This window comes from Bactrocera oleae, chromosome 6 (genome assembly GCF_042242935.1).
Source record: "Bactrocera oleae isolate idBacOlea1 chromosome 6, idBacOlea1, whole genome shotgun sequence".
In the NCBI taxonomy this organism is placed as follows: Eukaryota; Metazoa; Arthropoda; class Insecta; order Diptera; family Tephritidae; genus Bactrocera; species Bactrocera oleae.
Genome location: NC_091540.1, coordinates 37,136,433 through 37,153,775, shown reverse-complemented (window position 1 = coordinate 37,153,775; position 17,343 = coordinate 37,136,433). Strand labels below are relative to the sequence as shown.

At 35.6% G+C, this 17,343-nt stretch overlaps 1 protein-coding gene across 13 annotated transcripts in view; it reads left to right on the top strand.

Annotated features, from left to right (window-relative positions):
- Positions 1 to 256: 256 nt before the first annotated feature.
- The window catches only part of CapaR (Capability receptor), a 165,337-nt gene continuing 148,250 nt past the window's right edge, over positions 257 to 17,343 (top strand). For 4 of the 13 annotated variants that reach the window (XR_011397125.1, XM_070112021.1, XM_070112022.1 and 1 more), the window contains exons 1-2: positions 257 to 629; positions 5,446 to 6,391. Coding sequence is in view for 10 of the 13 variants with exons in the window: in XM_070112021.1 (XP_069968122.1) it covers positions 5,669 to 6,391 (723 nt within the window). In the remaining 3 variants the exon portion in view is untranslated. Of the gene's footprint in view, positions 634 to 779; positions 798 to 4,502; positions 4,586 to 5,445; positions 6,392 to 17,343 lie in introns of those variants that run through there. The other 9 variants (XR_011397124.1, XR_011397123.1, XM_070112018.1 and 6 more) reach the window with 7 other exon arrangements.

Below are 17,343 nucleotides of genomic sequence, written 5' to 3'. Positions count from 1 at the left end.
TGAGCGTACGCCGTTCTGCGGAATTTTTTATGACTGCTTAAAGAGCAAAAACAAAAATATAACGTTTACTCTAACTGTGATAAAAATTTATCATCGCAAAGTTTGTTTTTATCTCTCGGCACTTTTAATACTCTCTTAATTGTTTCTACTTTCGGCAGCTGTGGCTATGTGACTTCTAGAGCACTTGCGCCCACTTGTAGACGAGCACTTAAATACATATCAACGACTGTATGTATGTTTAACTGGTGTGTATGTACGACCACATGTTTGTGGAGCAACAAAGCCTTGTGTCATCTGATGCTGAATCTAGGCCCCTCCGGCTACTGAAGAACGTGTGGCGCTTTTTATTCGGCAAAGTCTGTTTGATAAAAAAGTATCTATCTCGGCCACAGATCTTTGTGCGACCGCTTTCGCATTAGATAATACGGGTGAATGTGTTCCGCTGTCTACATTCAACAATTAATGAATTCTACAAAAATGCCGAAGATTTCGCGTGTTTAATTAATTTTTATAAATATTCGGAAAAAAAGTGTGAACAGCTCAATTATCCATTACGGACTTAATGATCACATTTCGTGAGAGAATTGTCAGCGGGTCAAAAGCTAAACGCTCAAATGCATAGCGTGTGTGTATGTAAGACGTCAAGCAAGTGATTTGTTTGGTCCAATTTCAGCAAATTCTTTTGAAATTTCAAGTGTATTAAAGATTGATGAGCCATTAGAAAGTGCTTCTTAGTGCTTTTGGAGTGTTAAAGAAGTGTGGCTGTGAAATCGAACAGAAATTGGAACAAGTGAATCGTAAATAATAATAAGTTAGAGTAATTGTGAAACCGAGCCATAAAAATTTAATAATTACAAGTATATTATTAAAGATATTTTGGTAAAACAATCTAGCCTTGCAATTTTGGATAAAAGTGTGGCTAGTGATCACTGAAGTGCGACAATTAACAGACCTTATTGCAAATATTTCTAAATCCATCAAACACCTTCCATTCAATGTCTATATTGCAGTATTTCATTTATTTTATCAATTTCATGTAGGTACAAGTAAGGAAGAGTTAAGTTCGGGTGTAACCGAGTATTTTATACTTTCGCAATTCCGAAAAAATAAAGACCGGGAAATATCTTCAGGTGTTGCAAAACTAAGGTTATGTTAGCCTGGTAGGCTCGTGAGCTACGCATGAACCAGTTTTGATTATTAGCGATACCAGATGGAGTGCCATTGCGTCTTCACTATCGACACATCTTCCAGTGTTTCGTACCGAGGGCCACCAATTGTTTAAAGCGTTGCCTCGCTAGTGCAGGACAAGTTCTCAAGAGATGCTCCATTGCTTCCCTGATGCCTTGCTCTTGACATTTCCTGCAGTTTGCTGCGAAACAGGAGTGAGCATTCATTCCATCGAACTTTACCTTCATCTCCACTATTTCCCTCCGCTCCTGTGACATCTGATGACTGATCAAATACCGTTTTGCAATCTCATTGGCTACTGCGGCTGCCATCGATGTTGTCGGTTAATCGTTTTTCAAAGGCGCCTTCGGATCGCTATCTGTCGACCGCTGCCTCTTTTCAGCGAGATGCAAAGTGTGCCCGGCCGTTTTTCACCTCTTCTCTGGCCCAAGCCCACCGTTTCACCTCCTTTTCCTTCAGGTTGGACTTGCTCTCGAGTCGGTTACATATTCGAATCGCGAAATATTTATATTAAAATCAAGATAAATAACTAAAATAAGATACATACATACATGTGATAAAAAATCAACCGAAAACCCGAAATTTAATATATTGGGTGTCTAAGAAAATATCAACCAGAGGATCGAAAATCATTAGGGATATGCGACTAAGACCAACGTCTAGACCAATTTCATTTCTACTCTGCGTATATTGGGACTAATAGAAGATCTCGATTGGTAATACCCTTTGCCATTAATAAAGTATACTCAAGAAATTGTTTCGATGTAGGATAATTCAGTCACTAATCGACATATTGGGCACGAAGTCTACTAGAAATCCCAAATCAATATAGAGAGTATATGGGGGCTGGGGTAATTCGTGGACCGATTTTACACATTTTCGTAATTAAACTTTAGTATATTCAGTGTTATATTTTCACTTAGTAGTCTTTAGATATATTACATACATATTGACCGATATGTCAGTATAAAGCCAACCAGAAGTTTAAAATTCTTCTATTACCTATATGGAAACTAGGGCAAATTTTCAACCGATTTTATCTATTTTAAGTACCAATATCCACTGTTATTGAGTACAGATTTAATTGGAGTTTCATTGAGATAACTAATATATTATATTAACCGATACATGCGGTATAAAGTAAACTGGATGGTCGAAAATCTTTATATTAAGTACATGCTGGCTAAAGGAAATAGTGACCCGATTCTACCCAATTCAAAATGATAGGCATACTATTATCAGGAAAATATTTTCTGTGAGTTTCTGTAATATGTTTTACAAATATTTTCTTAAAAAAGTTAGCCATATTCTCTGGGACTTAAACAGTTACAGTCCAGTTTTGAAAAGTTTAGTCATTCAGACAATGTAAACTTTAAAGATACTATATCCGTAAAGTTGTATCCCGATATATTTATTGTAGCTTGATGTGTGTACTGGAAAATGGGCGGTGCCACCGTCATTGTCCAATTTTGTCACGGCCTTTAAGCTTTTGTGCCATAGAGCATGTAAAATTTAATACTTCTGGTATAAATACTTCATTATCGCACATTTAGTAGTTTTTAACATAACCGATATATGGCGAGTGGGCGTGGTTACTATCCGATTTCACCTATTTTCAGAGCGATTAAGGACATGCTGAAGGGAACTATCCTCAGCAAGTCTCGTTAATACAGCTTTTGTAGAGCTTCTGCTAGACGATTAGGCATTAGGCGAACTCTGCGCTCCAATAGAGCCCATAAATGCTCAATTGGATTAAGGTCAGGTGATTGTGGAGGTGAATGTAGCTGTTTTGTAGCATTGTAAAGAAGCCAAAGGCGAACAAGCTCCGCTGTATGCTTAGCGTCATTATCTTCTTGAAAACAAAACACGTTTGGTATTCCTAATTTGTCAGCATTTTGCTTCATTTGTCGTTTTAAAATATTTAGATAAACAAATTTATTCATTATATTTTCGATAAAGTCAATGCCAACTCCACTTGTTGCCATACACCCCCTCAATTGAACTCCACCCCCACCATGGTTTACGGTTGAAGTAAGATTTCGCGCTTCAAAGGCCGTACCAGTTTTTCGCCACACCACCTGTCTTCCTTTATTTTCAAATATACTATATTTGGTTTTATCCGACCATAAAACTGATTCCCAGAAAGATATAGGCTTGGTTATATGTTCGTTTGCGAATGCAATGCGCTGCATACGGTTTTTTAAGGAAATTAATGGCTTTTTTCGTGCCACTCGCTCATGATATCCAACCCGTTTTAATATTTTTCTTGCTGTGTCGCTGGATATTATTTTTTTAAATCGTATTTTTACATCTTTTTCTATTTGGGAAGCGGTTAAACGCGGATTAACCTTTACAAGAGATACAACTTTGCGTGTTTCCCGATCAGTTGGACCTCCAGATCGAAGCGTTGAAGTAATAATTCCCGTTTTTTTGAAAGCCTGGATGAGTATCGCACTGATGACCCCGTTCTGTCTCCCTTAATTTTAATATTTATAATTTTCCGATCATCAACATTTATTTATTTGCCTTTTGCACTCATTTCGATTCAAGCTGAATAATTCGAAAAATTTACTCACAAATTACAGATTTTTCCTTCGATTATCTAAATCTGTATTATTGACAACAACGCACAAAAAATTATCAGGTCTTAAACGCGTAGAAACTACAAAAAACTGATGTAATAAGCAATGGGCGGATACTTTTTCTGCTTATTCTCCATTAGAAGAATTCAAAAAATGACGTTAACTAGGAATTCCATGAAATTTGGCGACTGTAATGCTATTAGCATGCGCATCTGATATTCTGAAAAGAACTTCAAAAACGCATATATTTTATTAATATTATAGCTGAGCTACGCCCATTTATTATAATTCTCTAACACACAGATTTCCCTCACTACTAATCCCCTGTATTAATTAACGATTTTACATCTTAATTTGGAGCTTAGTTATAGCACTTTATATGTTTTCGCTCGTTTGCAATTTTTGGACGTGAAGGTTGTCCGATTACGCTTATCTGCAATACCAACCACCCTTATTTGCCAAGAAATACGAGTACCAAGTTACATCAATATATCTCACATTTTACTCAAGTTACAACGTGAATCGACGGACATATGGACAGACAGCAAGTCAATAAGTCTCGTCATCTTGATATCTATCTCGATTAGTTTTAGGGGATACGAACATTGAACAAAACTATTATACTCTGTAGCAGCATGTTACATTAGATAAATTAAGTTCAATCAAATTTTTCTACAATCTTTATATAATTACGCTTACAAACGCTGTATTCCCTTTTTGACTGTGTTGCAGTTAACATATATGGATAAAATGTATATCGTTAGAAAGGATAAGACATGCAGAAGTGCACAACATGCACGTCAACGAAAACACAGGTAAAAATGCGTTGGCACAAATTTAGCGACTACAACAGCTACAAGCGCGGTGGCGGGTTTTCATTGGTCTATGTTGTTTCTCCTTTGCGCGTCACATTTGACACAGTCACTTACAGAAATACATTTCGTCGCTGTTATGTATAAGTTGCAAATTCATATATCGGTGCATCGTGTACGGCGGATTTGTGGTTGCGATATTTTTTCCCAATTTTAATTGTGTTAGGACTTTGCGTGTCGCAACACTGAATTCTGTTACAATTACATTTTTAACTCACTTTAAATTTCAAGTATTGTTTGTAAAAAGAACACAATGAAGTGGAAATAACCTTTGATATCATTCGTTTTATTTTGGTGAGTTAGCAAATTTTAGATTAATTTGAAGTGAATTGTGTAATAGTTAATTTTTTGAAAATTTGTTTTCTAATGTCAATTTTAGGTAATTGGTTGGATCGAAAATATCAGCAACTTTCTATAGATTTTGTTAAAATTTTGTTCAAATTCTTCAATCACATTGTTAATAAATTGTGTTTTCTGTAGGACAGGCGACCCTAGTTATATTTAATCGGCAAATTTTGTTAAGCTCTTTAAAGGAAACTGTCATTTGCATTTTTTTGTTGTTGTTCTTTTATCATGTAAAAACGTGAACGTGACGAAACCGAAATAGCAACTATTTGGACCTTGGCACTTAATTTTTCCAACTTCCACACTTGACCTACACATCTAAGATTGGGTGATGATACTTCGAATTTAACAAAATGAAAATGAATGTAAAGTTTTCGGAAATTCTAATGAAATCCACGAAATGAATTGCATATTTACGAATAAAAAAAACTTATAAACCTAATGATTTTTAACAATAGATTCCAGTGCTTACATCAACAAAAAACCAATTGAAATACCCGTATCTTAAAAACCATTTGTGAATTAAGACACTTATCAAACTATGTTAATATAAACAAAAAAATATTTAATATTCCAAAGTGTTTTCTATTCGATTAACGGATAAGTGTTAAAATTTACACGGTGAAAATGCCAACCGTAGTTCAAATTGCCAAACAAATGATAATATAAACATCGACCGAAATGAATTTACTAGCGCCCGCTCTAAACATAACCACCGATCTCCCCACCATTCATACAAATGCTAGCAGCTATAGTTTCGCCAATAATTTACTCAATGAAAGCTTTAACAACAGCAATAAGCTGATTGGCAATGCATTCCTTGATGAAAACTTCGCTAACGGTACAGACGTTGGCTTTTTCGACGGCTTCGTGAATAACGGCAGTGAGAGTGCTTTCAATGAGTTAATCGCCAATCTAAGCACAATTGCATACGACTTTGGCAAACAATTAGTAACCACAGTAATCGATGCAAGTGCCGATGCTACAGCTTCCGCCGTCAACACAATACCCGTCCCACCATCAGTGACGTCGGCAACGACGCTGCGCGCTAGTGCTGCCACTGATGCTAATAGTAATATTGTGGGATATCACGATGTATCACTATTGCTGAATCATTGGTGGCTTAACGCCACGAATTCAACGACACCAACCGCCGTCGATGACGGAGCGCGGAGAAATGAAGAGGTACTCGATTTCGCTACAGCTGTGGCTAAAGGGAATGCGAGGAATACAAGCACTGATGCCGATAGTTGGGTGACCAGCACACAGACTTTTTACAGTAACTTCGACGACGAAGAATTAGACCCTTGCCACCCAAACAATTCGAAATTCAACTGCACACAGACTGATTTTGTGAAATTCCTGCTCGGACCACAAACGCTGCCGCTCTACAAGGCGTTGCTGGTAAGTAAACACACAATTTTAAATTTATTTGTTTGTAAATAGAATGTGTTGATTCTGGCATGAAACCCATATATTTATAAAAAATAGTAAAACCATCTTAACAAATCAGTAATTCACGATAAATAGTACGTAGGTGGCCTTAGCTTTTCTTCGCAAATCGACGGAACTTGATTTGAATTAATTTTTTATAAGATAAGATATAGTGTAATTGACGACACGAGAGCTTCTGATCTTTAAGAAACGTCGATTCTTCGTCTTTTTGATGAAAACTACTCAAACTAATGATGCGGGGATAATGTTTCTCAATTTCCTATTCCACCTAAAATCATACCCCTTCTTACTGGCAAACCTTAGATAAACAGAGAAGTGAGGTTTGCAAAATATATGGTTTGTTAATTTTAAATTTCGTAATTTCTGAGATATAGTACTTTATAAGCATACACGCTCTCTCAACATATTTTATAGAGGATTATAAATTGTTCATATTTATTTATAACATGCTGAAATAATAGATATTTATGAATGGTTTTAAGTAAATGGAGCACAGAGTTAAAAGAACTGAATTGATTTCGGACGGTTTATCTGTCCGTCTTCTGTGGTACTCTGAGAGAATGGAGTGTATCGAATTATCTCCACCCTTAAAAAATTATGGTATGCCCGAACACATATTGTGCTAAACTTTGCAAGGCATTAATTCGGCGTAGAGGGTCACAGAAAAGAAATATATAAATAAATTTCTATAATTTCACTTCAATGTTGTACCCCTTAAGCTGTTGCTTATGCCATCATGGTTTTGTTGATTATGTGTAAAATTCCACGTCCACTTTCCACAAAGTCATTTAGTTCAAAATCAACATTTCCGATTCAACTCTACAGAAAAAAAACGTAGAGCTTGTTGCTAGGGTTTATACTTGTTTGAGTTCAAGAATAGACCACTCTGAACTAACTTGTATCTCTCAAATCACTCTTCTGATTTGAACTATATACCTCTCCTCTCTATATGGAACCGTTTTGTGCCGATGCAACAGCTATTTAAAGTATATATTTGCATGCGGAAACAACGCACAGCTCGTCTTCCTGATTGCTTTTTCGCTGTACATATCGGCCAACGCTAGAGTTAAGAAACGTTTTCCTTATAACATTATCTCAAAAAAATATCCTAAACAAATAAACATAAAAACAACTTCATATAAGCAAAATATATAAAAACAAGTAAGGAAGAGCTAAGCTCGGATGTAACCGAACATTTTATACTCTCGCAAAGTCAAATGGTACAAGTATACTCGTTTTAGATTTCTTTGTGGATATTGTCGCCTTGTTCTATGTTGGCCGATATTTTCGGTTAAAAGTCAACTATAGGCACTGGGGTCCACATATTCAGTACTTAGGGGCTTGAACAGTTTTGTTTCAATTTAGATAATTTTTGGTCAAAGTTTATGCCGGTATAATCATTGTTGCTTGATTTGCATACTGGAAAGTGAAAACATCTGATGGAATTTAAAATGATGTTATATGGGAATAGGCGTGGTTATAATCGGATTTCGCCCATTTTCGAACTATAACATAGAAATATGAGAAGAATATTATGTACCGAATTTCGTTGAAATCGGTGAAGCGGATCCCAAGATATGGGGTTTCCTTTAAAAGTGGGCGTTGCACGCCCACTGATTAATTTTGAACGCGGTTCCTATAAAGTCATCTCATACCATCCCAGAGATAAAATTTAATGTCTCTGGCGTGTTTAGTGCTTGATTTATCGCGCTTTTAGTAGTATTTAAAAGTACCGTTATACGGGGAGTGGGCGGGGTTGTCACTCGATTTCACCCATTTTCACACCGTCGATAGAGATTCTGAAAAAATGTATTCTCAGTGAATTTTGTTATTATAGCTTTAGCAGTTTAGGAGATATGCACATTAAACTTATTAGGGACCACGCCCACTTTAAAAAAACAAAATTTAAACTGCAGATGGGAGGAGCATCTATCTAATGTGATCCTGTATACCAAATAAGAGTCTTGTATCTTGTTGTGGAGTTTAGTTATGGCAATTTATGTGTTTTTGCTTAATGGCGTTTTGTGGGCGTGGCAGTGGTCCGATTACGCCCATCTGCAATACCAACTGTCTTATGCTACCAAGAAACAGGTGTACCAAGTTTCATAAAGAGATCTCAATTTTTACTCAAGTTACATCTTGCACAGACGGACGGACGGACGGACGGTCAACCGTATTTCAACACGTGTCTTCATCCTGATCATTTATATGATATATATACAACCCTATATCTAACTCGATTAGTTTTAGGTGATATAAACAACCATTAGGTGAACAAAACTATTATACTCTGTAGCAACAAGTTGCGAGAGTATAACAAGCTTATCTTTGAATGAACAGAATGTTTCAAAACAACATTCAACAAAAAACATAAAAACACCCTTATCTTAGAACAAACGGAAAGTATCTAAACAAACAATATGATATATGTATGTATGTAAACAAACTATCAACTAGTATGAAGTAAAGACAATAGTTAGTATAAATAGTAATTAGATCTATGTAACAAGTTAGTCTTAAGAACATCAATAAATAGTACACTTTTTGGGACAGTTCAAAAGTATATTTTTAAGGACTCATATCGTGTAAACGATATTAACACTAGCGCTTTCTTAATAAAACTTGACGAGGATTCAGTGTAATACCAGCAAATACACGACAATATATTAAATCCCCCCTTCTTTGTCCTCGCCATTTAAATATTATTGGGCTGATCTAACCTGCTTGGTTTCATACCGAATACGAGTATATCTGTTCGTATGCGATATATCGGACTAAGCCGATCAACATCTCCCTTTAGCACCCCTGGGGTGAATTTAGTGAGTTCTGTTTGTTCACTTCGTTATAGACACTTCGGATATGCATCTACAGAATACATTTGTTTTAACGGCCGATAATGTTTTCATAGTTGGAGGCTTTAAGACATTCAAATTGGCGTTTGTTCCCATTTTGCGCTCCTTTCTTGAGAGCGAATATTTTTTGAGTCTAGGAAGCACTCGCTGTGAGCTAAATTTGTTGAATATGATGAGTGTACTTGATTGCCGATTACTTTGAGATAGACTTCCCATGACTTATTTTTCCCATCAGGACACAAACTCACTTTGTGATATGTAATGCTTTTCAAAAATGTTCATAGTCCACTTATGTGAGACAGTGCAATAAAAAGTACCCTAGTAAAGTCCTTCAAATACCTTTAAATCGAGAGCGATTTTTGGAAATTTCTATTTCAGTAGAAGTAAATTCGTTTATAGCAATATACAGAATCTAATTTAATATAAGAAACTTAAGAAGCTCATCGCCCATGCTTCTTTCATATATATGTACGTATAAGTGTGTCTGTTCAGTAGCAAAATGGTATTTTTGATCGCCCCTGCATTATCAAGAAAGAGCTTACACAGCTCTGAAACTAAAAGTTATAATATTTGGTATGCAAATGAGTTCGGTGTTAGCGCTCGCCCCGCAGACGCCTACGAAGCCGTTTAAGCTAACGAAGCCACGCTATCCTGCGCTGTTAGGCAAATATTTATCTGTTGATTTACTTCTTTGCGTCGACATTTTGCTGATTAAGACCCACGTTCCTAGCACACCCAGTTGAAGAAATGTAAGTGTAAATGAATATACTGTAATCCTACAAAGTTGAATTTACTAATATTTTTGTTAAACTTATTTGTAAAAGGGAAACGGATTGGCTGCAGAAAGCGACACCTTCCATCCACTTTATTTTTCCGAACACAGAGTGGGCATTTAGGCAAATTGATTTAATAGTTAACTAAGATAGTTTTCTTCGCATATTTTGCATTTTTAAATGAATTTTTATTGGTTTAAAAATAGATGAGCAGACATCATTAACTATGACCATTCAAGCACTGACTTTACACTATATAAAGAGTACATTGAAAGACCATAGTGGAAAGTTCTCCCGGGTATTTTTGTTGCACTTAAAATTCATTAAATTTTATTTGCACTCATAAAAGTGTCCGCAACATTTTCAGCATATTAATTTACAAATTGGTATTTTCGACACTCTCTCCGCTTTGGTTCTTTCGCAGCTAGGCCGGCCAGGAATGAGTTTATTATCAAATAGTATATTTTCACGCTGATAGTGTATACGGAACGTAACACTTTTTTTAGTCATTATTTTAATTATGGGTGGACTATGGGAAGTATTGACTCGATTTTAATCGTTTCGAGCACTAGGGCACATTATTAGCACAAAAAGCTCCACTCTGATTTTGTTTGAGCTATCTCATAGATTAATAGACACGGAGTTTCTCAAATTCGGAAAATGCGGTCTTGGAAAGATGTACCCTTTTCATATGAGAGATACCCCGAATGCAATTCTTGTGAAATGTTTTATTATGATATCTTATATTAATGCTTGGTTTATAATGGTATTGTAAGAAAATCTAGTTGAATTTGAAATTGTGTTTTTGTAGACCGATTTCGACCACTTTCAAACTGTAACAATAAGATGTCAGAATAATATTATATACCATATTTGAAATTGTTTGAGTAGTTGCTGAGGTAAGAGATTTCACCTAAAAGTCCTCAGCCTCAGGCCTATTGTCCAATTTTTACCCCGATGGTACATGTCACCCTTGTGCACCATCTTTGCTGTAAAATTAAGTACTTCTAATATTTTTCCGTAGATTTCTCAAGCTTTTAGAAGTTTTCAACAAAATCAATATGTGGAAGATACGCATAGTTATCCTTCGATTTCATATATATATTTTCGCGCTGGATGAGGGGGATTTTCTTTTTCTCAGCTAGTTTGGTTAATTTAAATGTAAAGGTTTGTGATATAAATTTGTGATATTATCGTCAAGTAAAAAGTTCGTTCGGTTTTATATTGATTTTTCAAAATATGGTAACTTTGTGCAAATTTGTCCGATTTAGATGATGCCAACTTCATTATACCCGTCTCGTAGAAGACTGCGTCCCTATTGGCAAAAAACTCGGAGAGTCAATTTTCACAGGCCTCTCTTGAGGCCAATTTCTCACCATTAAGCGCGTTCGCCATGGACAGGAAAAGATGGTAATCACTTGGTGCCAGGTCCGGACTATAAGTGAGTGCACTAGGACCTCCCATCCGAGCTCCCGGAGCTTCTGGCGCGTCACCAAAGACGTGTGTGGCCTGGCGTTGTCCTGATGGAACTCAATTCGGCCTCTGTTGATCAAAGATGGCCTCTTCTGGATGAGTGCTTCCTTCAAGCGGTCCAGTTGTTAGCAGTAGAGGGCCGAATTGAGCGTTTGGCCATAGGGGAGCAGCTCGTAGTAGATGATTCCTTGCCAATCCCACCAAACACACAGCAAAACCTTCTTAGCCGTCAATCTGGTCTTGGCCACCGTCTGGGCCGCCTCCCCGAGCTTTGACCACGACCGTTTTCCCTTGATGTTGTCGTAAGTGACCCATTTTTCATCGCCAGTCACAATCCGCTTCAGAAACGGGTCGATTTTGTTGCGATTCAGCAGCGAATCGCAGATGGAAATTCGGTCCATCATGTTTTTTTGCGTTAGTTCGTGTGGCACCCAAACATCGAGCTTCTTTTTGAATCCATGGTTATGCAAATGGTTCCAAACGGTTTTCTGGCTTATGTTTAGTTCCTCAGCAGTTAAATAAGTGCACACGTGACGGTCTGTTTCCACTATTTCCATGATTTTATCGCAATTTTCGACGACAGGCCTTCCAACGCGTGATGAATCTTTGACATCGAAATTACCGGAACGGAACCTAGCAAACCACTATTGTGCTACACGTTCGTATCGGGCCCATAAACTAAGTTAATTTTTTTAGCGAATTTTCTCCTTGCTGGTGACCATCTTTGACGAGCGCTCCCAACGTAGTGAGTCAATCAATCGAAAAACTATCAAAGACAAACTTTTAGCGCGAATAAACACGTTTTCAGCGCCGTGTGGTATGACATGATACGACACGTTGTACTATGAACAATAACGCCATCTCTTAGATAAAAACCGAACGAACTTTTTACTTAATTTACGATTTGTACATCTCAGAATCGAAATGAGAAGCAAAGCAAATGAAAATGAGGAAAATGTTAACAAATTATAATATAACAATAAATTTTACTAGACAACCGAATCTCACGGGAAAAATATCCATTAATTTAAAGATATTAAAAGCGGAAATATAGCTAGAAACATGCTGAGGTTGCAGCTCTTTCCACCTCCTACGCAAATTAGCGAAACGGCCTGCGACTTCTGTTTACCTTTTTCGCGAACGTAAGTACGGGCAGGCTTAGGAACGTGTACGTATACACAAACCTGCATATATATGTATATTTCTGAACATAATATATCATCATATTGGTATATTAATTTACAAGCGAAGGTGTGAAATGCGTTTTAAAAACACGAATTTGGGTGGAGCGCCTTGATTGCCATTGTTCAGACAAACTTGTACTTGTACTGGCTTATTTATTTCATTTGTAAATATTATTGTATCTGTTAATTGAGGTCGCTGTATTTCAGAGATAATTTGAAGTAATTCGAAGTTCCTGTTTATTGTTTTTCAAACTTTTATTTGGAAGAAAAGTGCCTAATTATGAATACGGAATTGCTTACATACATGTATTCTATAAGCAACGATTTAATGAAATTTGCTCACAGAGAAAATGTTTTCTTTTCTACAAAACGTCTAAAGAGAGTTTTGCAAATAATTTTTAAATTATTATTTTCTTTTGCGAATACCTCTCCATAATGTAAAGTCTTAACATGGAAAATATCTCATATATATCAGGAGACAAGTCTACCAAATTTAATAAAAAATTTAATATTCAAAATAAATATTTTTTTGCTGCCCTCGATCTTAGCAAATTTTGATTGTCCAAATTTTATTCATGAAAGTAGTGAATATGCTCATGTTTTTATGATTGTTACATGTCTTATATTTTCACTATCTGCTTGTTAGTAAAAAAAAAAAAATATTTTGCCACGTCTGATTAGGGATCTAGGCCCCTGTTTCGCGTAAAGGTTTTAATAAAAATCGAAGTGTATAAGACAGACATTTTCCTTGGGATTTCAAAACTTGTTGAAAAACCCTCAGAAGGAATTATCTCGCCAAATTCCCAGAAATCAGTACAGTCTACCAGTGAAGGTGAATGTTAGGCTAAAATATCTAAGCCAAAGTTATTTACTCAAAATGAACACGTTGGGTTAATTCGCTATAAAGCAATTTTTCAAAGCGGTGGACGTGGAAGAATATTGTTTATTACGACTGTTCCGGAAATTGAGGTTTGGCAAAGTTTTGTGTTTAATTATTAATTTTCTGGGTAAAAAAGCTGAATAAATTTTCGGAAAATCTAGGAAATTATAGTAAGGAACAGAGAAAGCGGTTTCCGCAAGATCTAATAAGGATGGAAGAAACGTACCAAGATTGACCAACTGGAAACATAAAACAAGAAAAAACGTGAACTTTGCTCGCATCGAAGCTACAATAACCTTCACAAATACAAATGATTCCAAACAAGAACTTAATTATATATATACAGACGGACGAACAGACAGAGGGACAGACCAACGAACATGGCCAAATCGACTCAGCTCATCAATTTGATCATTTATATATGTATATTTTTATAGGGTCTCTGACGCTTCCTTCTAGGTGTTACAAACTTCATGGAAAACTTAATATAGCCTGTTCAGGGTATAAAAAATGCTCATAGCAATGATCAATGCATTTTGTTGGACATTTTTCTTTCTTACTTACTTTGATGATTCTTTATTTTCCAAAACAAAACCAGCATTAAAAAAATATCTGTTATATTGATTCATGTTTTCTTATTTTAATTATGTAAAATGGAAGTAAAGATTTAAAAGTAAACGAGAGCTAGTAGACCAGTGTTATTTATTTACTTAGCATATATTCAGAAAAAATCTTCTTTTCTCTTTTATTTTCTTTTGTTGTTAGCAGTTTTGACTCTTGGTAAACTTCCATAAAAACAACAATTAGATAGATTAAGCCTTCCTTGCAGAATCTCTTAAGAACGGTTATATGTATTGCTTTAATCCTATCGTCATATTCACACATGGGTTAACTTTTGACTTCTTCTCTCGCAACCATTTTATCTAAATGTTCATTTATTGAAAGGAAATAGTTTCTAGAAAAAAGGCGTGAATTCTGTTTTTTGTTTTTGTACTATTCTTCCTGTGTTACGACTTTCTGAATTCAAAGTTATACGAAATTCAACATTAAAATCCGCAAGAATTTGAGAATGCAATTCGATATTTGGTTGTGGTGAAAAGCTACTTTAAGAAGTGTAATCAAATACAAATAATTATGCAAAGCGCTCATTTGAAATCTGCCAAAAATTTTTTCGTTTACATTTTTAGAACCTTTTCTCTTCTCTGAAAATTTGCAGCTGGCCACTATTCAAAGCAGCTGGCGATTTGCTGCTAACGAACAAACCTATATTTAATTAAAATGTTTGCCAACATTTTTGATTTTTGTCCTTAATATGGTTCAAAAAATTTATAATTCAACTATAACCACAAATTTTCCTCTCTTTTGTTCCTACGAGGGAAACTTTTAATTGGTTCGAAAAGCTGTTGGTAGCTGAGGGTATTAAGATATACCTATGGAAATATTTTTAAGTAAAGGGTGAGCCAAAAGACGGGTTTTCCTGTAACTAATGTAAATTATGCACCTTGCGAAGCTTTACTAGACCTACCAATATGCAAGATTTATATACATTTTCAACGCGGCGTTTAGACCACCCTATACGTGTGTTTATGCGTACATACATGCATTTTGTTTATGCGTACATACATACGTATAGAAGCTTGAGCAATTTTGCACTTTCTGACTTGCTGTTTTCAGTCAGTTTAAAAACTTTTGGCAGTTATTTAATGTGTTAAAATTTGTTTTATTTAGTTGCTCCTCAGTATGGAAGCCCTCGTGAACCACTATTGTGTTAACATATTTTGCATACTCGTTTAAAGAGTTTTCAATCAACAATTTAAGTGCGAAATAAGCACCACACAGTACCTTGAAATGATTTTTAAATTGATCGTTGGCGCATGCGCTCTCATTTCTATACTTTTCACTGAAAGAAACTTTAACCTAACGATGAATGCATGAGAGAGTAGACATTTAAATGGAATACGGACAATTTTGCTTTTGTATTCTCCAAAAGAACTGAAAGGTACTCAATTTTTTCTCACTCTCTTTCGACTTGATTTCTAAGCCGACCAAAAAACCTTCCGGAAATGATTCTTGGGAATCGGCATAATACTTTAATTATTCGACTGATGAAGAAATTTCAAGCTACGGTGGATGTATACGATATACGAATATGCTCTCTGATGTCTTCAAAATGGCAGCAGTCTCCAATAACTTGATTTTACGGTCAGCCAAAATCATATTTCGGATTTTTCTTATGTTTTCGTTCGGACATCCAATGTAAAAGGAGTGAACTAATGATAGTATAAATGTGTCTTTTTACTGTAATTAATGTGAAAGTAAAATCAGTGAAACAAACATTGCCACCACGAGCGAGTTAAGTTAGTAAGAAGAGGAAAACGTAAGAAGAGAAGGTACGTAGAAGTGTAAGTATGCTGTTAGAGATAGGAGTATCGGTCTATCACATATACATTTTCCGTTTAATATTACCTTTTGATGATTAACATATAATCGTTGCGCCAACTAATTACCCGATTTCATATTGAAAACGCTTATATAGTGATCTATTTTGCTTAAAATATAGACACATTTATTTTTCTTTCAAGACATTATGTTAGCGAGCCTCAACAGTGATCCTAAGCTCCTCACGGATACATGGCGTGAATAACCTAAATAATACAAGAATACTTGTATATACCACCTGATCAAATACGGCTTGGACTGAACCATCTAAACTGCGCCAACAAGCCGAATCGATAAATTTTATTTTCATAGATTGGTACATCATTTTTTATGTTCGTGTGAATTTTTTTCTTGAAATGTCAGTTAGTGTGTGTTTGGCAGCTGTTTGTTTTCGCCGCGAAAAGTTTGCCTGGCGATTTTTACCATGAAAATTTAACAACGAGTTTGCTTAAAATTTTATGTTTCCAATAGAATCATGGCAACGGAGTAATTGAAAATATTTCAGAAGTATTTTGGGGTATCTACTTTATCATGAAAACAAGTGTTTGAGTGGCACAAAGCATTCCGTGGAGGTCGTCAAATCAGCACAAGCTTGCATCATACATTATCCATTCACCTAAACTACCAAATTCGTTTGCAAAAACTACCGAGAACAACGGTCGCAAAAGAAATGCTTGACAAAGTAGCCATACATTCTTTAAACGCATAATTGTTGAAATGAAACGGAAAAAACCAAAAATCGGTAAACAAGATTCGATGAATCCGGGTCAAATTTGATCACACGGTTATAAATCAAAGAATAACAACTCTAACAAATAATTTATAAGATTTCGCTAAATGTTCGAAACAGAAAAGCTATATAAATTATTTATTTAAAATATATGGCCAGAAGTGTACAAAAGTGTACTTGCATATAAAGCGCTTTAGCATGATTGCCCATTCAAGTCGTTCATATTAGGCTTTTAGCAAATAAAACCGAAACTTTAGAAAATGTGGCGAATTTAATTGCGCGAGTTTCATTACGACATCACATTTTCTTTATTGCACACAAGTAGTTTAAAGTTCTCCTTTGCAGATCTATATATATATACGTTTATATATATTTATATGAAAGCAAGAGGGAAAGCATTCAAAGCACGTTCTCCATTGCCCTTCTACAATATCGTAACGGCGTGCTTTTATGCCACAACATAATGGAAATTACTTTTCCCAAATAGCCGAAAAGTTGGCCGTTATGGCCTCAGTAGCGATCTTTTGGTGGCATGTTTTTAATAATTTTTTGTTTTTCGAACTTAATACA